The 23896-nt window shown below is 40.4% G+C and overlaps 1 protein-coding gene across 6 annotated transcripts; it reads right to left on the minus strand.

Annotated features, from left to right (window-relative positions):
- Positions 1 to 1446: 1446 nt before the first annotated feature.
- Positions 1447 to 12734, minus strand: LOC121571375 (sodium channel subunit beta-1-like). 6 transcript variants are annotated; one of them, XM_041882789.1, is made up of 9 exons: positions 12422 to 12734; positions 11346 to 11457; positions 10952 to 11190; positions 10623 to 10789; positions 7047 to 7284; positions 6708 to 6849; positions 6383 to 6396; positions 3476 to 3550; positions 1447 to 1807 (listed from the first exon to the last, which is right to left on the minus strand). In XM_041882789.1, exons 3-8 carry the CDS (start codon positions 10998 to 11000, stop codon positions 3534 to 3536), a joined length of 627 nt encoding a protein of 208 aa, XP_041738723.1. In that variant the 5' UTR covers positions 11001 to 11190; positions 11346 to 11457; positions 12422 to 12734; the 3' UTR covers positions 1447 to 1807; positions 3476 to 3533. The 6 variants fall into 6 exon arrangements, with proteins under 6 accessions (XP_041738723.1, XP_041738718.1, XP_041738717.1 ...); XM_041882784.1 differs by lacking the exon at positions 6383 to 6396 and having other exon boundaries at positions 11346 to 11440; XM_041882783.1 differs by lacking the exon at positions 6383 to 6396 and having other exon boundaries at positions 11357 to 11457.
- Between the last annotated feature and the right edge of the window lie 11162 nt (positions 12735 to 23896).

Raw genomic sequence — 23896 nt, forward strand, 5'->3', positions numbered from 1 at the left:
AAACTATATCGAACAAAAATATAAACGCAACATGCAACAATTTCTAAGACTTTACTGAGTTACAGTTCATAGAAGGAAATCAGTCAATTGAAATTAAGTAGGCCCTAATCTTTGGATTTCACATGACTGGGCAGGGGAGTAGCCATGGGTGGGCCTGGGAGGGCATAGGCCCATCCACTTGGGGGCCAGGCCCACCCACTGGGGAGCCAGGCCCAACTGTGGTTTGCGGTTGTGAGGCCGTTTGGACGTACTGCCAAATTCTCTAAAATGACGTTGGAGGCGGCATATGGTAGAGAAATTAACATTAAATTCTCTGTCAACAGCTCTGTTGGACATTCCTGCAGTCAGCATGCTAATTGCACGCTCCCTCAAAACTTGAGACATCTGTGGCATTGTGTTATGTGACAAAACTGTGGCCTTTTATTGTCCCCAGCACAAGGCGCACCTGTGTAGTGATCATGCTGTTTAATCAGCTTTTTTTATAATTTTTTTCCCACCTTTATTTAACCAGGTAAGCCAGTTGAGAACAAGTTCTCATTTACAACTGCGACCTGGCCAAGATAAAGCAAAGCAGTGCGATAAAAACAACACAGAGTTACATATGGGGTAAAAAACATAAAGTCAAAAATACAACAGAAAATATATATACAGTGTGTGCAAATGTAGCAAGTTGTGGAGGTAAGGCAATAAATAGGCTATAGTGCAAAATAATTACAATAGTATTAACACTGGAATGCTAGATGTGCAAGATATTATGTGCAAATAGAGATACTGGGGTGCAAAAGAGCAAAAATAAATAACAATATAGGAATGAGGTAGTTGGGTGGGCTAATTTCAGATGGGCTGTGTACAGGTGCAGAGCTTCTTGATATGCCACACCTGTCAGGTAGATGGATTATCTTGGCAAAGGAGAAATGCTCACCAACAGGGTTTTAACAAATGTGTGCACAACATTTGAGAGAAGTAAGCTTTTTGTGCATCTGGAAAATGTCTGAGATCTTTTATTTCAGCTCATGAAATATGGGACCAACACTTTACATGTTGCGTTTATATTTTTGTTCAGTGTGTATATATACGCTAACTAGGCACTACATCATTTTGGTTAAGTAGTTATCCGTTTTGAGCAGTTTGATTAAGTGATAATTAATTGTATTGTTAACAAAGGACAAGAAAATCATATCAAAAGTAAAATGAATATTGCATTTTGAAAAACAGATACTGAAATTAATATGTATCCAAATTAAAATAGCAATTTGGTGCAGTGATACAAGTGACTTTGTGAATTTGTTTGTTGTACTCAGTCAATTGAAAATATGTTTGGTTTTGGAACATGAGCCATTTAGATGGTGATTTGTGTGCTTAGTTATGAAAATGTACCACATATTGTACTTGTAAAAATTGCACGAAAGTTATATAATTTTTTTAAAATACAGTGTGTGATAAAGCTCTCTTGATAACCATTTAATCAGATTAATTCTCTCACAGTACCTCTTAATATAAATGTACATACACTTTGGAGAGAGAGAGCATTACAACCAAAAAAATACCTTGATGCAGGATTCATACACATCATGATTCATTAGTTGACTTAGATACATGCTTTTGTGTGTAATACATACAGAGGTGCTGGTATCATGCTACTTTCAAAGTAATGATGCCATCATATCACATTTATCCATTAACGTAACAGGAAAGCTCATAAAGACTCAGAAAGTGTTGATACTGTGCATCTTCAGGGTGTCTTCATGCGATCCAAGGGGTCGTATAGGTGATGAGGCCAGTACGTAGATGGAACCCCTTTGCATTCCTGAAAGCAGAAAAAACATTAATAGATTACACATGGCATACAGTGCCTTCAGAAAGTATTCGCACCCCTTGACTTTTTCCAAATTTTGTTGTGTTACAGCCTGAATTTAAAATGGAGTAAATTGACATGTTGTGTCACTGGGCTACACACAATGCCCCATAATGTCAAAGTGGAGTTATGTTTTTAGAAATGTTTACAAATTAATAAAAAATGTAAAGCTGAAATGTTGTGAGTCAGTAAGTATTCAACCCCTTTGTTATGGCAAGCCCAAATAAGTTCAGGAGTAAAAATGTGCTTAACAAGTCACGTAATAAGTTGCATGGACTCACTCACTCTCAATAATAGTGTTTAACATTATTTTTTATGACTACTTCAATTATCTATATGGTCCCTCAGTCGAGCAGTGAATTTCAAACACAGATTCAACCACAAAGACCAGGGAGGTTTTCCAATGCCTCGCAAAGAAGGGCACCTATTGGTAGATGAGTAAAAAAAAAAAAAAAGACATGACTATCCCTTTGTGCATGGTAAATTATGACAGAGTGAAAAGAAGGAAGCCTGTACAGAATAAACATATTCCAAAACATGCATCATGTTTGCAGTAAGGCACTAAAGTAAAACTGCAAAAAATGTGCCTAACAAATGAGCTCTGCTGATGTGTTGAATTGAATACATGCTTCTGGAGTAATTAAGGCACATTTATGTCCTGAATACAAAGCGTTATGTTTGGGGCAAATCCAACACAACACATCACTGAGTACCTCTTTTCATATTTTCAAGCATGGTGGTGGCTGCATCATGTTATGGATATGCTTGTCATCGGCAACGACTAGGGAGTTTTTTAATGATGAAAAGAAACGGAATTGAGCTAAGCACAGGCAAAATCCTAGAGGAAAACCTGGTTCAGTCTGCTTTCCACCAGACACTGGGAGATGAATTCACCTTTCAGCAGGACAATAACCTAAAACACAAGTCCAAATATACACTGCAGTTGCTTACCAAGACGACATTAAATGTTCCTGAGTGGCTGAGTTATAGTTTTGACTTAAATCGACTTAAAGATCTATGGCAAGACTTGAAAATGGCTGTCTAACATGACGAACAACTAACTTGACAGAGCTTGAAGAATTAAAAAAGATTAATGTGCAAATATTGTACAATCCAGGTGTGCAAAGCTCTTAAAAGACTTACCCAGGAAGACTCACAGCTGTAATCGCTGTAAACATGTATTGACTCAAGGGTGTTAATGCTTATCTAAATTAGATATTTCTGTATTTCATTTTCAATAAATTTGCAAAAACGTCTAAAAATATGTTTTCACATTGTCATTATGGGGTATTGTGTGTAGATGGGTGACAAAACAAATATATTTTATCAATTTTGAATTCAGGCTGTAACACAACAAAATGTGGAATAAGTCAAGGGGTATGAATACTTTCTGAAGGCACTGTATCCTGTTACAAGAGAGAAGTCAAGGACAGTTGAACTCTGTTAGATGAAAATGTGCAAATACATGACAAGCCTCGGTTCTACAAGAATTGCCTCTCCACGTGCATGAATCCAATAATCTAATTGTGTAGGCTAATATGTGCTGTGCTGCATTTACATTGTTTATGCTTTGAGTTTACTTATCCTTTTACTTGCTGATACGTTTTCTTCATGATATACCTGGGTTATTCTGCCACTTGCACCCCTGCACAGTTATCTTTACCCTCCGAGGCTATAGCTAAATATTCTGCATTCCTGGAAAGAAAGGAGAAAGATAGAAAAGGTTAGAATATCATCATCTGCTTTTTACCTAAAAACCTGAGATTTCATCAAATGGAGATAGCTAGAGGACTCTAGTGGCTAAAAGCCTGTTTTAGCATGGACAGAGCCATTAAGGACTTACACCATTTTGACATAGTCAACTGGGTGGGACATCCTATGGATTAAGGAAGGATCACATAATTCCATGCAGGTCATCAGGAAGGATCAGCCAATTAATTATACTTGTGAAAAAACATTCCATAACTACAGGTGGCATTAAATCGCTAGCCTTTGCTTTATACCTGTTCAAACAACAAACACACTCCACCCTTTCAGTTTGTTTATTAACTCATAGTGGGACAGATAAAATGTTGCGTCCTCTAACTATCTCTATGTTTCATCCTAACCTTAATCATTCATCCCTACATTCATTCTTTATTCATCTACAGTTGAAGTCGGAAGTTTACATACACCTTAGCCAAATACATTTAAACTCAGTTTTTCACAATTCCTGACATTTAATCGTAGTAAAATGTCCCTGTCTTAGGTCAGTTAGGATCAACAATTTATTTTAAGAATGTGAAATGTCAGAATAATAGTAGAGAGAATTATTTATTTCAGCTTTTATTTCTTTCATCACATTCCCAGTGGGTCAGAAGTTTACATACACTCAATTAGTATTTGGTAGCATTGCCTTTAAATTGTTTAACTTTGGTCAAACATTTCGGGTAGCCTTCCACAAGCTTCCCACAATAAGTTGGGTGAATTTTGGCCCATTCCTCCTGACAGAGCTGGTGTAACTGAGTCAGGTTTGTAGGCCTCCTTGCTCGCACATGTTTTTTCAGTTCTGCCCACACATTTCTATAGGATTGAGGTCAGGGCTTTGTGATGGCCACTCCAATACCTTGACTTTGTCCTTAAGCCATTTTGCCACAACTTTGGAAGTATGCTTGGGGTCATTGTCTATTTGGAAGACCCATTTGCGACCAAGCTTTAACTTCCTGACTGATGTCTTGAGATGTTGCTTCAATATATCCACATAATTTTCCTTCCTCATGATGCCATCTATTTTGTGAAGTGCACCAGACCCTCCTACAGCAAAGCACCCCTACAGCATGATGCTGCCACCCCCGTGCTTCACGGTTGGGATGGTGTTCTTCGGCTTGCAAGCCCCCCCTTTTTCCTCCAAACATAACGATGGTCATTATGGCCAAACAGTTCTATTTTTGTTTCAGCAGACCAGAGGACATTTCTCCAAAAAGTACAATCTTTGTCCCCATGTGCAGTTGCAAACCGTAGTCTGGCTTTTATATGGCAGTTTTGGAGCAGTGGCTTCTTCATTGCTGAGCGGCCATTCAGGTTATGTCGATATTGGACTCGTTTTACTGTGGATATAAATACTTTTGTACCTGTTTCCTCCAGCATCTTCACAATGTCCTTTGCTGTTGTTCTGGGATTGATTTGCACTTTTCGCACCAAAGTAAGTTCATCTCTAGGAGACAGAATGCGTCTCCTTCCTGAGCGGTATGACGGCTGCGTGGTCCCATGGCATTTATACTTGCGTACTATTGTTTGTACAGATGAATTTGGTACCTTCAGGCGTTTGGAAATTGATCCCAAGGATGAACCAGACTTGTGGAGGTCTACAAAACAAATTATGAGGTCTTGGCTGATTTCTTTTGATTTTCCCATGATGTCAAGCAAAGAGGCACTGAGTTTGAAGGTAGGCCTTGAAATACATCCACAGGTACACCTCCAATTGACTCAAATGATGTCAATTAGCCTAACAGAAGCTTCTAAAGCCATGGAATTTTCCAAGCTGTTTAAAGGCACAGTCAACTTAGTGTATGTAAACTTCTGACCCACTGGAATTGTGATACAGTGAATTATCAGTGAAATAATCTGTTGGAAAAATTACTTGTGTCATGCACAAAGTAGATGTCCTAACTGACTTGCCAAAACTATAGTTTGTTAACAAGAAATTTGTGGAGTGGTTGAAAAACAAGTTTTAATGACTCCAACCTAAGTTTATGTAAACTTCCGACTTCAACTGTATCTATCCATCTATAACTATTCTAACCACTCTCATTACTTAAAGCATTTCAATAATGTAAACTACACTGCATATCTCCTACTATTCCTATGTCTATTCCACTCTTTCAACCGCACTTTATCTATTCATTCATAACCTCGATCAATCCACTTACCCCTCTAACCTATCTCTCTATCCAACAACCCTTCTAACCTTCATTCATCACTCCATCCATCCATAATAACTTCCTTTATCCTTCTATCTAGCAACCATCCATCCAACTTAAGTAACCAGACTTATTGCTTTAATGTAGCAAAGCGAAGCAAGCCGTGTCAACTGAGCTAACATTCAATCAGAGACAGAATATAATTTATTTTAATGGAAGCTTATTCAGTTTGGGCATTCAGCAAACATCATCGCTTGCAACTGCTGCGCTTTTGCCAAGCAACCCCCAGCCTCCACCTGCTTTTGGTTCTGTTCTTCTATCTATGCGGGGCATGGCAGATACTCTGCTCCCTACCTATAGCTTGCTTTTGATCATATAAATTAACTGAGCACTTTCCCCACATTGGCAGCACTCCACAGACACAGCCTAAACACCAAGGCCAAATGTATTATCATACACATTTTATGTTCAATGAAATGTGATGTCAACGGAATACATGAGTTCTCCTGACACAACTATATTTAACTCCAACTTCTTTTCAAATTTAATTTTACATGAGCTTTTAAGCTATTTAAACATACTTCTAGACTGCTGAAGCAAGCACACAAATGTTTTTCGGGAAATGTACCTTCTTTGGCTTTTCTAGAGAGTGGGAAATGTGACGATTGCGGGACACAGGGATGGAAAAAGTGAGAGAGAATAGGAGTGGCAAGGAAGACGAAGATCGAGAGAAAGACAGACAAGAGTACAGGGAGAGAATATTGAATAAGGAAGAACAAAGGAATTGCACTACTCAGCACTATGAAAGAGAGAGGAGAGAACACAAATCAACAGGATAGACAGGTACATAACAGACAAAGACAGTGAGATTATTTGGAGGGAGACCGTAATAGAGGACCTAAAACGAAAGAATACAGCTACAGGAGAGGAAGTAGGGATACAGTGGTACTCACGCGCTTTCTCTTAATGCTTCCTCTCCTGCAGCTGAGATCTTTCTGAAGCAGTATACCATCTCTATGTAGAGCCAAGCCTGTAGCCCGATGATGGACACATACATCATCACCTCAGAGACTATGGAGGCTGTCCCTCTGGTGGCTAGAGAGAGAGATGGAGGGAGAGGGAGGGAGAAAGAGGGGGGAGTCAAAGCACTCAGTAGCCACCACATAGGCTCTTAGCACTTACAAAACACTTACAAGCTTCATTTTAAGTCATAAATGTTTCCTAACAAATGGGATAATTGACATCGGAATTCAAATTGCATACAAAAGCATGTCTGTATTGTAATACTGAACCTTTAGCCACCACTTTCAGGTGCACAAGCTTGCTGACAACAGTCTGGTATTCGTAAAACTCATACGTCAAGAGCCGGTGGAAGTGGCAACTGTAGGTGCCCGAGTCATTGAAGGTGACATTGAAGAGGTAAATGGACGCATCCTGTATGTCTTGGCTCCTCTTACTGCCGTTCCAGTCGACGCGGTCCTCAAAGCGCTCATCCACAATGTGGGGGCCCTCCTCATCGTAATTATATATCTAATGACACAATAACATCTGGGTCATTCACCTGGCACTGAAAATCTCTCCTGTTTCACTTCCTAGATCCCCACCCATATCTGGCAACATCCAAGATAATGGACTCAAAGGGATGCAACTGTGTTTTGAGAGAGGTTCCTTGATTAGGAAAGTATACTCAAAGTTACATACAGTAGCATTCGGAAAGTATTCAGACCCCTTGACCTTTTCCACATTTTGTTACGTTACAGCCTTATTCTAAAATTGATTTAAAAAAAGATTATCATCAATCTACACACAATACCCCATAATGACAAAGCAAAAACTGGTTTTTAGAAAAGTTTGCACATTTGTGACTCGTTTCAGGAAACTATGCGTATGTCGCGGGTCACTCCTTCACAGGAGAGCCATTTGAACGTAAACTTTTTGTTTTTATCAAAATGCGTTTTTAGGCAGAAATGCCTTCTGGAACATGTGAACTTTCATGTGCCTTAATAACAAACTTGTATGCCATCTGTAAATATGAATACAATTGTTAAATTACGAGCCTAGTTGGTTTAGCCACAGAAAAAGACAGCAACCTTCCCGCTAGCCATGATTGGCTGAGATAATGAGTGGGCTGGACATGCTGAGAGATGAGTTCGGATTGGTCTACCATATAGTACGCTTCTGTCTATTTGAGCTGGTCAGTATGTGTAGGTAATCCTGTCTAACGCTGCTTTTTTTAAAGTATATTTGCTTAGTAGAACTGCATAAGTGTTGCTCTCCACTTTCTGGAGGACCGAGTTTTGAAATCAGTGGAATTAGAGAATGATAGCTAAGGAGATGGAGAAAACACCTGTCTCCGGATTACATCTTCAAACTAAGGGCAACCATGGCATCTGTGACAGGGAGAAGCGTCCATCCATGATGTATACTGGTAAGATAGTCTAGCTAGCTACATTTTCAGATATTACACGTTTCAAATTTTGACAGAAAATCATTTTCATTTCATGTTAAAGTGTACTGTTAGCTAGCTAGCTAACGTTAGCTGGCTCGCTCGCTAGCTAACGTTACGTGTATGATCTTATTATTCGTATCTCAGGGCCATTTGCTTGCTAACATTGAACCTGGTTGGTTAGCTACCTGCAGATTCATGCAGGGTAGTAACATTATGAGTTGGGATTATGGTTCGTTGTTTAGCTAGCTAGCTAGCTACATGTCTTAACAAAAGACTCCACTATGCAAGTATCCATTTCAATGGAATGTCACTGTGACAACTGTTGATCGACATAGCTGGTAAATTCGCTCTTGCTATCTACTCCAATTTCAGAGCACGGGTAAGATAGTCTAGCTAGCTACATTTTCATATATTACACGTTTCTAATTTTGACAGAAAGTCGTTTTCATTTAAAGTTAAAGTGTACTGTTAGCTAGCTAGCTAACGTTAGCTGGCTGGCTCGCTAGCTAACGTTACGTGTATGATCTTATTATTCGTATCTCAGGGCCATTTGCTTTGCTAGTTATAGCCTAATGTTAGCTAGCTAACATTGAACCTGGTTGGTTAGCTACCTGCAGATTCATGCAGGGTAGTAACTTCATGAGTTAGGATTATGGTTAATTGTTTACCTAGCTAACTAGCTACATGTCTTATCAAAAGACTCCACTATGCAAGTAACCATTTCAATAGAATGTCACTGCGACAACTGTTGATAGACGTAGCTGGTAAATTCGCTCTGGCTAGCTTCTCCGATTTCAGAGCACTCTAGTCTGAGTGTGCCAGAGCGCAGAATAACTGACAAATTTACGAAACACTTAACACCCGTTGAATATGGCCGGTGTCAGTAAACGTTGGCAAAAAAGCATTGCTGTACAGCTATTTTCAGGTGTCTCCAGAGATGTTCGATTGGGTTCAAGTCCGGGCTCTGGCTAGGCCACTCAAGGACATTCAGAGACTTGTCCCGAAGCCACTCCTGCGTTGTCTTGGCTGTGTGCTTAGGGTCGTTGTCCTGTTGGAAGGTGAACCTTCGCCCCAGTCTGAGGTCCTGAGTGCTCTGGAGCAGATTTTCATCAAGAATCTCTCTGTACTTTCCTCCATTCATCTTTCCATCGATCCTGACTAGTCTCCCAGTCCCTGCCGCTGAAAAACATCCCCGCAGCATGATGCTGCCACAACCATGTTTCACCGTAGGGATGGTGCCAGGTTTCCTCCAGACGTGACGCTTGGCATTCAGGCCAAAGAGTTCAATCTTGGTTTCCTCAGACCAGAGAATATTGTTTGTCATGGTCTGAGAGTCCTTTAGGTGCCTTTTTGCAAACTCCAAGCGGACCACAGAGGAACTCTGGAGCTCTGTCAGAGTGACCATCAGGTTCTTGGTCACCTCCCTGACCAAGGCCCGTCTCCCCCGATTGCTCAGTTTGGCTGGGCGGCCAGCTCTAGGAAGAGTCTTGGTGGTTCCAAACTTCTTCCATTTAAGAATGATGGAGGCCACTGTGTTCTTGGCGACCTTCAATGCTGCAGAAATGTTTTAGTACCCTTCCCCAGATCTGTGCCTCGACACATTCTCAGAACTCTATGGACAATTCCTTCGACCTCATGGCTTGGTTTTTGCTCTGACATGCATTGTCAACTGTGGGACGTTATATAGACAGGGGTGTGACTTTCCAAATCATGTCCAATCAATTGAATTTACCACAGGTGGACTCCAATCAAGTTGTAGAAACTTCTCAAGGATGATCAATGGGAAACAGGATGTGCCAGAGCTCAATTTTGAGTATCATAGCAAAGGGTCTGAATAAATAATAAAAAAAAAAAAAAAATCTAAAAACCTGTTTTTGCTTTGTCATTATGGGGTATTGTGTGTAGATTGATGAGGGAAAAAATGATTTAATACATTTTAGAACAAGGCTGTAACATAACAAAATGTGGAAAAAGTCAAGGGGTCTGAATACTTTCCGAATGCACTGTATCTGCCTATCGGCTGTCCCTGTGGCCTTAGTGATCTCTGAGATCTAAAATGTCATCCAGATTGATTCTATCTGGACTGCACGCAGCACTCTGCCATATGATGTGGTTGGGCATTTTGGTGTGTGTGTGCATGTGTGTGTGCAAACCTTTGTATGCTGTGCCTTGTGGTTGTGTGCTTAGGGATAGGCTCTGGACCATGTGGAGTATGACAGGTTTGTCTAAAGGACTATGTAAACCTAGTCCTAGCCAATCTCAAAAGCGCTGGTATACTCTAAACAGACTGCGGACTATAGTGGCAGCGCTTTTTATGTGGGCACCAGAGCAAACAAAACCCCAACCCTAATCCTACAGTCTACTACCGTGGCAGAAATTTGGACTCCTATAGCAATCATCATCCGTTTCAGATACTCACATGAGCAAAGCCAGCTTCCCCTTTTGCCTTGAAATACCAGTTGACTGTGGCAGAAGCCTCCACCTCGGGCCTCATCTTACAGGAGATGCAGCCCAGTTTGAACCCTTTGCCTGCAACGGCCTCAGTGTCCGAGTCCACCTCTGAACAAGCTCCATGGCACAGGGACACTTGTTACAGGAGAGAGAAGACATGTTATTAGTGCTTAACATTTTGGTTGTAGAACTGGGTAGGTTCATAATTCAACAGTATACAGAAGAATATCCATATACTGAAAGATGTTGTGACTATACACAAATGGTCAATCCACAAAGGTGGTCAACTCCACTTACCAAAATGGGAACAAAGCAGAGACAGGAGCAGTAGCCGCACAGCAGACATGTCCTCAAGTGTAATGTAGCAACGAAAGTACAGATCCTAGGGCTGAGAAGCCTCAAAAGGTATACAAAAATATCCCAACAGTCTCTTTGAACACTTGATAGTAAGATGTCCTTTGAGATGTTATCCAGAAAGACGTTATTTGAGCAAAGTAAGAAATGGTAGGGACTGAAGTTGCTTCCTCCGAAATGACCTTAGAAATAACAAAAATAGAAGTCCCGACACCTTCAATAATACATTTGAAGTGTTAAAAACACTTAATATAATAATAATCATATTAATAATAATAATAATATGCCAACTAGCAGATGCTTTTATCCAAAGCAATTTACAGACATGCATGCATACATTTTACTCACGGATGGTCCCGGGAATGGAACCCACCATCCTGGCATTGCAAGTGCCATGCTCTTGGTGCCATGCTCTTGGTGCCATGCACTTCTCTTTAGATGGAAACAATCTTTTCATCAAAGACTATTGCATTAATTAATTTACTTTGTTACATAGGCTACTGTTATGAAATGCTTTTCCATGCACAGTGAGGACTCCAAAATGACATAAATTATTTACCATTAATTTCTATTGGACACAAAATAACCTGAAACACAACCAAAACAAACAGCAAATGCATCCAAGTTTGTAGAGTCACTACAAATAGGAATATGGGACCAAATACTAAACTTTTGACTACTTTAATACACATATAAGTGAATTTGTTCCAATACTTTTGGTCCCTTAAAATGGGGGGACTATGTACAAATTGTGCTGTAATTTCTAAACGGGGTCACCCGATATGGATGAAAATACCCCAAATTAAATCTGACAGTCTGCACTTTAACCTCATAGTCATTGTATCATTTCAAATCAAAGTGCTGGAGTACAGAGCCAAAACAAACAAAAAATGAGTCACTGTCCCAATACTTTTGGAGCTCACTGTATCGCTAAGCTATAGCTGTGATTATGGTCAGGTTTTTCTATTGTTCCAGGTCTTTGTTCACACACAGTGTTTACAAATCTACACCCTGGCCTGGGATTATCAATTATCTGAAGTCTTAATATCAAATACACGGAGCTATTATTATCTTTACAGGCTATTTATACCAACTGTAGTCTGATGTTCTATTAGAATAATAGGCCTAGTTCTAAATGATATTGACACAGCTATAAAGCCAGTGCACCACTGAAGATGGCATAGATTTTAAATGAGTTTATATATTATGTTTATTTAAATAATCTGTCGACACTGTAGGTCTATTGTTTAAATAGGCTACTGTAAAGTCGCATGCCACTGAATAGGCTACATAAAAAATTAATTGCATGCCATATGAAAGAAGACCTAGGCTACATAAGCTACGTACCAATTATATATAAATATATATTATTGCACTATTTGGTTTAAATAATCATAATTTGCATTGTCTCACATTTTACTGCCCTCACGTTGTCCCTTCTGAAAAAAATAGCCTCCTTATCCCGATTTGTCCTTTCTCGGGGGGGAAAATGTAGGCTATCCTTTCCTTCTGATGGATCAACAAATAATTTAATGAAGCGCTGTTCTTTTGAGTGGCAAAAATTATTCCACCCATCAAATGACCCTGGACTTCTAGGCCTAGAAGAGATCTTTCTCCCGGGCTGGCATTGCGAATAATACAGACTTCTTTCTCGCACCCTGTCTGGCGTTATTTTTTACCGCAGTGCATCTGACTGCAGCATCCTCCAAGCTGAGCAGGACACCTGTGTGAAGCTAGCCACAAGGATTAGCCACAATAGTGGAATAAGGTTCGCCTTCAGAATAAAAGTCCCCCATTGAAAGTGATTCAAACGGATACGAACAGTGGAATCATGCCATATTTGGACTAGATAATGCTAAACAAGGTCGGAATGTTGTTTTATATAAATTAAACAAAAGACAATAATCAGTTAATTTGACACATAATAAGTAAAAATCAGTTGAAATCGCACTGTGGATGTATTAGACTTTAGAATAGCATTGGGGGCATATTTATATGCACTTTACAGCCGTACACTCTAAAAATTAGGGGTTCAACAAGGGTTCTTCTAAGATCCTCAAAGTTCTTCGAAGAACCTTAGGGTTCTTGGCACTGAAAATTGCCCCCAAAAGGTTATTCCAAGAACCCCACAGGAGGTGGGGTTCATTGAGGAACCTCATTAGTTGGTGGGGGTTCTTGCAGGAACCTAACCGCCCAACTGAAACATTTGGATTTGAATTTGAAAGGACAGCAGGTGCAGGCACTTAACTGAAAAATGTAAAGATCTCCACAATTTAAGGTAAGGTTTGTCCCTTGTATGATCTAAATTGATATTGTTTTGTGATTATACCATCTATCTTTTCATATATGTGCAAATCTTTCTAAAACAGAAAATGGATACAATTCAATGGATATCAATCAACAAAGAGGTAAGAATATGTATGCTATAAGAATATGTTGAAGGCTAGCTGTATTGGGTGCAGAATACAGAACTTCTCACTTTTGTGTCTGTGTCTGCAGGTTTACAGACGAGGAGGCATACAAAGGTATGTCTATTGGTATGTTATACAGATCACATGTACCATCCTCCTCCCTTACCTCTTCAAGGAAAATCCCATAGGCTGGACAAGGTATGTGTATGAAAACCATTATCAAAATAGTTTTATTTATCCACATTTACCACAAAAGCCAAGGTATGAATACTGTCGTGTGCATGTTTTGTTAATCATCTGTATAATTACTATTTTTTGGATTCACGGACTTCACCCTCCCTACGCCTCTGATGAATATAACAGGAAACCTGTTTGATCACCATGCACTGCAAAACCATTCTGGCTATGGATACGGAGAACATCAACACATTAACATCAACATGCCAGAGGATATACCCATTGGATTTGGAGCTCTGCTGGGAGTTTACCTTATATTTTGATTTTTTTTATTCTGCTTTGCCAATAAAATCCTAATAAACACTGACAACTAAAATATTGTGTTATTGTTAAGCATATTACCACTACTACTAATAATAATAATAATAGGGGAGTAGTTAAAAAATTAACCCCAAAAGGTTCTTCAAAAGGTTCTTTGAGGATCCATTGAAAGGGGTTCTTTGAAGAACCCTTTTAAAGCATTCTTCGAAGAACTTATAGGGGTTCCCCCACAGTTTCAATTTGAACAACCTCTAAAGGGCACATGAAATGCGATATCAGCCTACTCGGTGACACCCAAAGATTACAATTCAGAAGGGTTTACACACATATTAGCGTCATAGCTCATATTATGGAACTTTAAGGGAGTGAACGTTATTTATAATGAGGGTTACATGGAGAAAATCGGACCTATCTGAAATTAAAGTGGATGGCCCCCCCTTCAGTAAAATATATTTTACTTAAACCCCCCCTGAACACTTGAAGAAACCCTCCCCTATCCCCAAAAATAATTAAAACAAAGTGGATAGCAGAGAACATGTCTACTGTTTACCCTCACTTCTTGGACAGACCAGAGACTTACATATGCAGTTTTTAGAACCCCGTTCTTCATCCTGTAAGCTTTCCATGGCAAGCAAGAATTTTGACAGCGCACAGGGCTGCGGGACAGGTTGTAAATTCGCAGACCACCATGGACAAAAGTGGGCTGGAAAGATCTCCTTTATTGTAAAAGCATTGCAAGAATCTATTATGGTATTTGCAGGTCCCAGAAAAATGCCTTTTATAAAAACGTAATTTTACATTTTTGCAGAATCTTTTTTAATACCACACAAATTACATAAATTACAGGCTAAGAATGGACAGAGAGATAGGCCTATGTGTTCATTTTATCATATTTCTCCAATGCCAAATCAGTGTGTCTTGTTTACAATGAAAATGTCCCTGTTTGCAAATAATTAAATCTGAGATGTCATTAGGAATCTAAGTATTGTACTTTCAAAAGTTAGGCCTATCTTTCCACCCCAGACAGAGTAGGTTTACTAACGCAGAAACAGTGGCGACCCGTCATTCAGGGCAGGTGGGGCAGAGCCACATTTTTAGCATGTGTGCCTGTTTTGCATGTTATTTTGGCATTAATAAATGTAACATATCAGTTTGCAAACAATGTTAAAAAAAATTATACAAAAATATTTGAGTTAATAAAGCCGCATACAAACATGGTCTCTTTTTTTGCTTTCTTGAGTAAGGCAGCTCCAAAATGCAGGTGTTTCAGCCTAGCTCAGTACTTTCTGTGGTGGTGGGGCAGCCAGCGGAAAATACGGAGCGTAGGTATTGGTAATGTTCTCTGGTTGCGCCGTGATTGGCTCAGTGTTCTGTCACTCATGGGGACACTACGTCACCGCCAAGTCTAAGGGTAGAGCTCGAAAATTCAAGCACCTTGGGTGCTGCCATAGAAGTGCCCATCCAAGAAGGCTCAAGGTCATTGGCCACAGATAAAATGACGTCAAATCACGTTTTGATTGGACTGATCATGTCAACATCATACTTTCTAAATCTTAGCTAGCAGTCATCATCATGAATCAAGCCGACAATCTACTGGCAAATCCTTTTTAATCCTTGTCATATGAAGATATATAATGAAGATAAATTATAGATGAAACGTATCGGTGCTCATCGGCCATTGGACATAAACATTCCACAACAAGTTGGAAATAGCAAATTCAACAATGAGTGGTTTGGAAGGAATCAGTGGCTAACTGCAACCATTGCAAAGCAATCACTAGCCTGCTATTCAGTGGAGTGGCTGTGTGGTCCCAAATCTGGGATTAAGGGTCTCTTTTCCAAGCTTAAAAGTATAAACATTCAACATTGGCCATGCTGTCAATGAAGCATGATTTTTGCCACGCTCAAAACAACTGTTAACTCGGAACCACGAAATCTGACTTCAATGAGTTCAAGACAACTGGGAACTCAGAAAAAAACTAGCTCCGACTGGGAAAATACGCTTTGAACGGTCATCCAACTCGGAATTGTAAAACCGGAACTCGGCCTCTTTCTAGAGCTAGTTCCCAGTTGTCTTGAAAGCACCATAAATCCAGAGAATGGCAGACTTTGATGACAAAGTTTGATGACAAAATTTGCCCACAAAGGACCGCCGCGCCACCTTCCTGTTCAAGTGAGCACAGCACAATAATGTCAATAAATGACTTGGTGGTGCACATGTAGCCTATAACCTGTTTTAGAGAAATGTAATAATCAAATATTGTAAGAGCTTTCATTGTCAGCTTATATGCCCCCTTTATTTGTCCTACGGTTCTGACTTGGTGTACAGGGAGAACACTGTAAGAACGGCCCATGTTCTGAATTCTGTTGCTGTACATTTCAAAAGTGCTGAACAAATAGTTATATTGACTACATCTGTCCTAGCTCGCTCATTAATGTCTTAATCGAAATTACGGATTGCCTCTTATCCGCTTGTCGTCCCCTTATGCCATAGTTTGTACATCTCAATTGTCAGTAGAAACCACATTTGATTAAGCAAGTCAGCCATATCAGCTATGTTTTTTTAAAGGCAGTAAATGAGGCTGAATGAACTGTTTCGCTGCCAGACAAGGCTCCGCTGATTGCCAGGTGTAGCAGTGGTAAGGTGTTGAGACTGCAGTTGGACTCTGCTTTTGAGACAGCTTTATGTAGGCCCTAACAGTTTGTGGGCACCGTTTGTCACCGTTATTGTGCAATTAATTAATATAGTGTTTTTGCTGGCATGCATCCCACATTTATTGTTTGTTTGCCCCACCAAGATTTACATGCTAAAATCGCCACTGCTACTCTTCTTCCGTGGTTTAACCAAAAGAGAGGTCACAAGTGTTTCCCTAAAAGCTGTCTGGGTTTAAACATCTTCTATTGTACAGAAAGTGAATACCTTAATCAATAAATATCGAGAGTCTTATTCTGGTGACACGATGATCGATGCTTGACTGCTGTTTGACAAATAAAAATACTATCGCTCTTATCCATAATAATCTCATCATGTAGACTAGACAACCTGCACAACCTAACCGCACTGTATCTGCGAGCTGTTGGTTAGAGCGCTGGTTCCAAGACCACAGTAGGCACATTTTCTATTTAACGCAACAGTTTTTATGACATAACCATTGGTAGAGTTGAAAATGCGATGGAAACACATTGAACTTTAGATTTTTATTCAGTACATGAATACTTCAGCGAAAAACTAGACTACATTTTGTGTGCACTATGTCATCACTCACTGATTTTTATCCACAACAAGTCCATTTGGTGGAAACATACCACTGGTGGGAAAATGCTCATATTTTCTTTATGCAGATTCTAAAATATTTGCATGAAGATCTATCGGCAATTGGATGGAAACCTAGTTACAGGCAGGTTTCCATTGACCCAGGTTTATTCGACAACAGCAATGTTGCAAAAAAATAATAATTGCAACGTGTAATGGAAACAAAGATATAGGAGACATTTTCTAATGATCGACAACATTTCTATCCATTTGACAGGGGTGAATTTCTATTTTGTCAAACTTTTTTAACTGAGACAAATGATGATGGAAACGTGTTTTTAGAATAAATTAGGTATTGGCAAGTTTCACAATTCAATTATTTCAGATCTACAGGAGTGCAAGTTTCACAATGGCACGGACGTTGGCGATACGTTGGCAAGTGAGAATTGTTAGAATATGGCAAATATTACTCAATTATTGCATTCTATCCATGCTGGCTTTTGTGGGCTACCTGAAACTTGAAACAGATAGGTGGAAGGGCATACAGGCTGTCGACAATTTATTAATGCGCATTTTGTCTAAATGGGTAGACCTAATGGAAACATTTCAACAACTGCATTTTTATTTGACACTGTAAGTTTTTGCATTTTTTTTGCATTCACTGCATTTTTATAGGTGTGACGTCATTATGTCCAGCTGTTTTTATCGACACAAGACAGTTAGGCCTAAGAAACGCACCCTAGCAGGCAATTGTCGCATCTGTGAACTTTCTAAATGTCTACAAAAAAATCACTGGACAAGTTAATGGAAACATACAGTACCAGTCAAAAGTTTGGACACACCTACTCATTCAAGGGTCTTTCTTTATTTTTACTATTTTATACATTGTAGAATAATAGTGAAGACATCAAAACTATGATTCAAATATGGAATCATGTAGTAACCAAAGAAAGTGTTAAACAAATCAAAATATATTTTATCTTTGAGATTCTTCAAAGTAGCCTCCCTTTGCCTTGATGACAGCTTTGCACACTCTTGGCATTCTCTCAACCAGGTTCATGAGGTAGTCACCTGGAATGCATTTCAATTAACAGGTGTGCCTTGTTAAACGTTAATTTGTGGAATTTATTTTCTTCTTAATACGTTTGAGCCAATCAGTTGTGTTGTGACAAGGTAGGGGTGGTATACAGAAGTTAGCCCTATTTGGTAAAAGACCAAGTCCATATTATGGCAAGAACAGCTCAAATTAGCAAAGAGAAACGACAGTCCATGATTATTTTAAGACATGAAGGTCAGTCAATACGGAACATTTCAAGAACTTTGAATGTTTCTTCAAGTGCAGTCGCAAAAACCATCAAGCGCTATGATGAAACTGGTTCTCATGAGGACCGCCACAGGAAAGGAAGACCCAGAGTTACCTCTGCTGCAGAGGACAAGTTCATTAGAGTTACCAGCCTCAAAAATTGCAGCCCAAATAAATGCTTCACAGAGTTCAAGTAACAGACACATCTCAACATCAACTGTTCAGAGGAGACTGCGTGAATCAGGCCTTCATGGTCGAATTGCTCCAAAGAAACCACTACTAAAGGACACCAATAATAAGAAGAGACTTGCTTGGGCCAAGAAACACGAGCAATGGACATTAGAACGGTGGAAATTTGTCCTTTGGTCTGATGAGTCCAAATTTGAGTTTTTTGGTTCCAACCGCCGTGTCTTTGTGAGACGCAGAGTAGATGAACGTATGATCTCCGCATGTGTAGTTCCCACCGTGAAGCATGAGGAAGAGGTGTGATGGTGTGGGGTTGCTTTGCTGGTGACACTGTCTGTGATTTATTTAGAATTCAAGGCACACTTAACCAGCATGGCTACCACAGCATTCTGCAGTGATACGCCATCCCATCTGGTTTGAGCTTAGTGGGACTATCATTTGTTTTTCAAAAGGACAATGACCCAAAACACACCTCCAGGCTGTGTAAGGGCTATTTGACCAAGAAGAAGAGTGATGGAGTGCTGCATCAGATGACCTGGCCTCCACAATCACCCGACCTCAACCCAATTGAGATGGTTTAGGATGAGTTGGACCGTAGAGTGAAGGGAAAACAGCCAACAAGTGCTGTGGGAACTCCTTCAAGACTGTTGGAAAATCATTCCTCATGAAGCTGGTTGAGAGAATGCCAAGAGTGTGCAAAGCTGTCATCAAGGCAAAATGATGGCAACTTTGAAGAATCTAAAATATATTTTGATTTGTTTAACACTTTTTTGGTTACTACATGATTCCATATGTGTTATTTCATAGTTTTGATGTCTTCACTATTATTCTACAATGTAGAAAATAGTGAAAATAAAGAAAAACCCTTGAATGAGTGTCCAAACTTTTGACTGGTACTGTAGCTACAAACCACGTTTCCATCCAACCATTTCATGATGTGTAATATTGTTATTATTGTTGCAGTAAATAAATGTATATATATAAAAAACGAACAAAAAAAAACAGAGATGATAAAAAGATAAGACTAAAACTTTTTTTGTTTGTTCCTGTGGATGGATTTCACCTGACGCATGAAAAAAGACACGACTTGGCTGATGGAAACATGAAATGCCTGTAAAATTGTATAAATGCAGACAGACAATTTGTTCGTTCGACATGGTGGGATCTTTTTGTGTCTGTAAAATTAATAATGCGAGAAATGGCTATGGAAATTATACATTAACCATCATATTGAAGTAAACTTGGAGTCACGTGATGAAATGTGGTGTGGTCTTCCCACTGTGACTTGGGAAAGAATGCTGTTTATTAGGCTACAAATGAAATAAGTTATGATGAACTTCACAGGGTGGTAAATGTGCAAAGTGATGAGCTTGACGCACCTTTCCAATAAATATCGAGGGTCTTATTCTGGTGACATGATGATCGATGCTTGGTTACCGTTTGACAATTACAAATAATATCACACTTATCCATAATAATCTCATAATGTAGGTATCCTACCCGCACTGTATCTGCAGGCTGTTGGCTAGAGCGCATATGCCAAGACCAGAGTGGGCACATTTGCTCTACAACGCAACAGTTTTTGTGACAAACCATCAGTAGAGTTGAACATTTGATGGAAACCCATCTAGCTTATATTTTTCATTTGCTACATGGGAACTTAATGGTAAAAGTAATTTTGATGTGCACTAGTCTGTTTGCCGGAAACACATCTCTGGTGGGAAAATGTGCATATTGTTTTATGCAGATTTTGGAATATTCGCATAAAAATCTGTCGCATATTGCATGGAAACCTAGCTACTGTTCCAAAATGTGATTGTTATGCAACAGAACAGTTAACCAGCACTTGTGCATGCAAAGCATTGCACAACTCTAGATTTCTTACATACTCATATTATTAGATGTGCTTGCTGAAGGCAAAGCACAACTCTAGATTTCTTACATACTCATATAATTATTGGATTTCTTGTCACGACTTCCGCCGAAGCTGCCTCCTCTCCTTGTTCGGGGAGGCTTTGGCGTTCGTCGTCACCGGCCTTCTAGCCACTGCCGCTGCTCTTTTCATCATTGCATTTGTTTTGTCTTGTTTTCACACACCTGGTTCATATCCCCTCATCAGTGTCTGTATAAGTATTCCCTCTGCTCTCCATGTCTTTGTGTGTTATTGTTTCCATGTGGAGGTGTCGATAGCTCGGTGGAGCATATTGTACTTTATCGCCGGGATATTCACCTGTGTGTTTTGTTTTACGCATTTCTGCGAACCGCTGTATTGGCGGAATAAACCATTATTCTGTGATTTACACCTCCTGCGCCTGACTCCGTCCAAATCTCCCGCTACAGAATAACACACCCAACAGCATGGAGTCAGCAGGAGCGAGTAGTATGCCTGGAGTCTTTGAGCGGGTTGGGGAGCATTCCTACGTTAGCCAGCTTAGGCGTAGCGATGGATCGGGTTCTCCAGGCCGTCCGGCGCCTGGAGAGGAGAGGGCCCGACCCTGCGAAACCAGCTGAGTGACCGGATCCAGCCACCCACACACCAGCACCCAGAGGTATTCACCTGTCTCGACCGAGGGAATATGACGGGACAGCAGCCTTTTGCCAGGGTTTCCTCCTGCAGCTGGACCTCTATTTCAACACCATCAGCCCTGCTCCATCGGATCGGGAGAAGGTGTCCGCCCTCGTCTCCTGTCTCTCGGGGAAGCTCGCCTCTTCCGGGCAGTCTTCGATCATCCCCCCAAAGGAAGATAGGTGGGCGAGCGTCTGGTCCATCTGAGGCAGGGGATGAGGACCGCGCAATACTTTGCCCTGGAGTTTAGAACTCTAGCGGCTGGGTCCGGGTGGAACGAGCGGGCCCTCATCGACCACTTCTGATGCAGCCTGCGTGAGGACATCCGAAGGGAGCTAGCCTGCCGGGATACCACGTTGACCTTCAACCAACTGGTGGACATGGCCATCCGGTTGGACAACCTGCTGGCTTCGAGAGGACGTCCTGGAAGGGGTCTGCCCATTTCACCCCTCTTCAACCCGGATCACGTTCCGATGGAGCTGGGTGGTGCAGCGTTCCGGGAGAACGGAGGAAGACAGATCCAGTGTCACTCTTGTGGCAAGAGAGGACATTCTGCTGCACGATGTCGTCAGAGTTCTTCTGGTTCTGGAGGCGGCAGGCAGGGCACTCTCAAATCACCCCAGGTAGTGCAAACCCACACTTGTTCAGAGCCCTCTGCTGCGCATTTCACCATCCACGTCAACTTCCCTGATTACACGGTAGTTCCCCAGTGTAAGGCGCTGGTAGATTCAGGCGCCGCTAGGAACTTTATGGACAGGTCTTTAGCTCTTAGTCTATGTATTCCATTGGTTCCCCTGTCCATTCCATGACCCATGAAAGCACTTGACAATTGACCATTAGGTCAGGTTTTGTTAGGGAGGTTACAGCACCAGTCACTATGATTACGCAGGAGACCCGTAATGAGCAAATCACGTTTCACATGATTGAGTCACCTGATTTCCCTTTTTTTCCTCAATTTGTCTGTCATAGTTGACGTGTACCTATAATGAAAATTACAGGCCTCTCTCATCTTTTTAAGTGGGAGAACTTGCACAATTGGTGGCTGACTAAATACTTTTTTCCCCCACTGTACATGTCACCGTTCAGAATCCATTATCTTTGACCCTCGGAAGGATCCTTTAACCCCACTAAATGTAATACTTTTCCTTGTCGCTAATACAGTCAATTTCTCAGTGTAAGGAATCAGTGATATTTGATCCCAAGTATCTATTGTTTGCGACGTGGTCTCCTACATCTCCCTTATCATTCATACTGTAGGGGATTTCCATCAATCCCAGAAGAAAGACTCCCACTCAAGACACATCAGATAGTACCACGTTTCATTAAGTGGAATATACTCCTATAAAATAACAAACCCCTAACCACTTCCCGGTAATCTAATCATTTCAACCTGTTGCATTGATTTTGTAAAAATATAAATTGTTGTTTCATCAATCCAGAACCTACAAAAAGTTGGTGCTATCCCATCAGCATAACAGTTAAAACTACCTGCAATCCACTGATCCACGTAATGAAAACAAATTATTATTTTAGATTTCATTAACTATTTGCATACTATCCCACTGCGTACCTTACATCTCTATATAGCCCAACGAGCACGACTCTCTTTCACATGCACACTAAATCATGACATTAGTCAAATCTATCCACAAACCACCAAAAATGTATAACATATTTGCATTCTCATTCCTAGAAGGCATTGTTTTAATTCCAGTCTTCTCAAACAATTTCGATTCAACACTTATTTCCCAATTTACCTACTTTCCTTTTAAGCCACAAAGCCCTCTACAATCTATCATCCTCTACCTCTCTTTTTCCACCCAACATTACTTTACCAGATGAACAGTTATTTTTAAATCATAGTTAAAACAATCAAAACATCTATTCACAAGGAGGCCACTAATTACTATGTTACCCCAGGCCACCATGAGTTGGAAGGACAATCCCTTTCAGATAATCCAATCATTGCAACCAGTAATCCGGGTCAACACCATCAATGTAACAGATCTGCTTCCGTCCCTCTCCTCACCCCAACCTGGGCTCGAACCCGGCATCCTCTGAACACATCAACAACTGCTTCCCACAAAGCATCATTACCTATCGCTCCACAAAAGCCTCGGCCCTTGCAAAGCAGAGAAACAACTACTTCCAGGTCTCAGAGCGAGTGATGTTACCGGTTGAAACGCCACTAGTGCGCGCCGCTAACTAGCTAGCCATTTCACACCGGTTACATTCACCCCCTCCTTTTCCCCAGCAACCAGTGCTCCGGCTACACCAAATTTAACCCATTATCTCCCTCACAGCTCGCTCGAGTTCAGCGAGCCCCAGTCACTAACACCCGCAGACTAAAACATGGAAACTTCTATTTTATTAGTAAATAACCATTCTCAACCAACGTTCTGCGTTTACCTCTATCGTAAGGCTAAAGACAACTCTCACAATACTAGATTGCTGTTTTAGCCTTATGTTTGATTCAGTGTCTTTCTTAGGATGTTGGGTCAGTAATATTTCTGTAGTGAGTTCAGCTAAAAGTTTTTACATTCCTCAGTTTATGGTATCTTTCTCCCATTATACTCTGTTCTTTCAAAAAAATATGTTTCTATCCCTTGTGCCCTCCTTTTAATATTATTTTATTCTCTCTGTCCCCTTGCTTCACTTTCCATTAAGATAA

Source organism: Coregonus clupeaformis, chromosome 8, assembly GCF_020615455.1.
Source record: "Coregonus clupeaformis isolate EN_2021a chromosome 8, ASM2061545v1, whole genome shotgun sequence".
Lineage (NCBI taxonomy): Eukaryota > Metazoa > Chordata > Actinopteri > Salmoniformes > Salmonidae > Coregonus > Coregonus clupeaformis.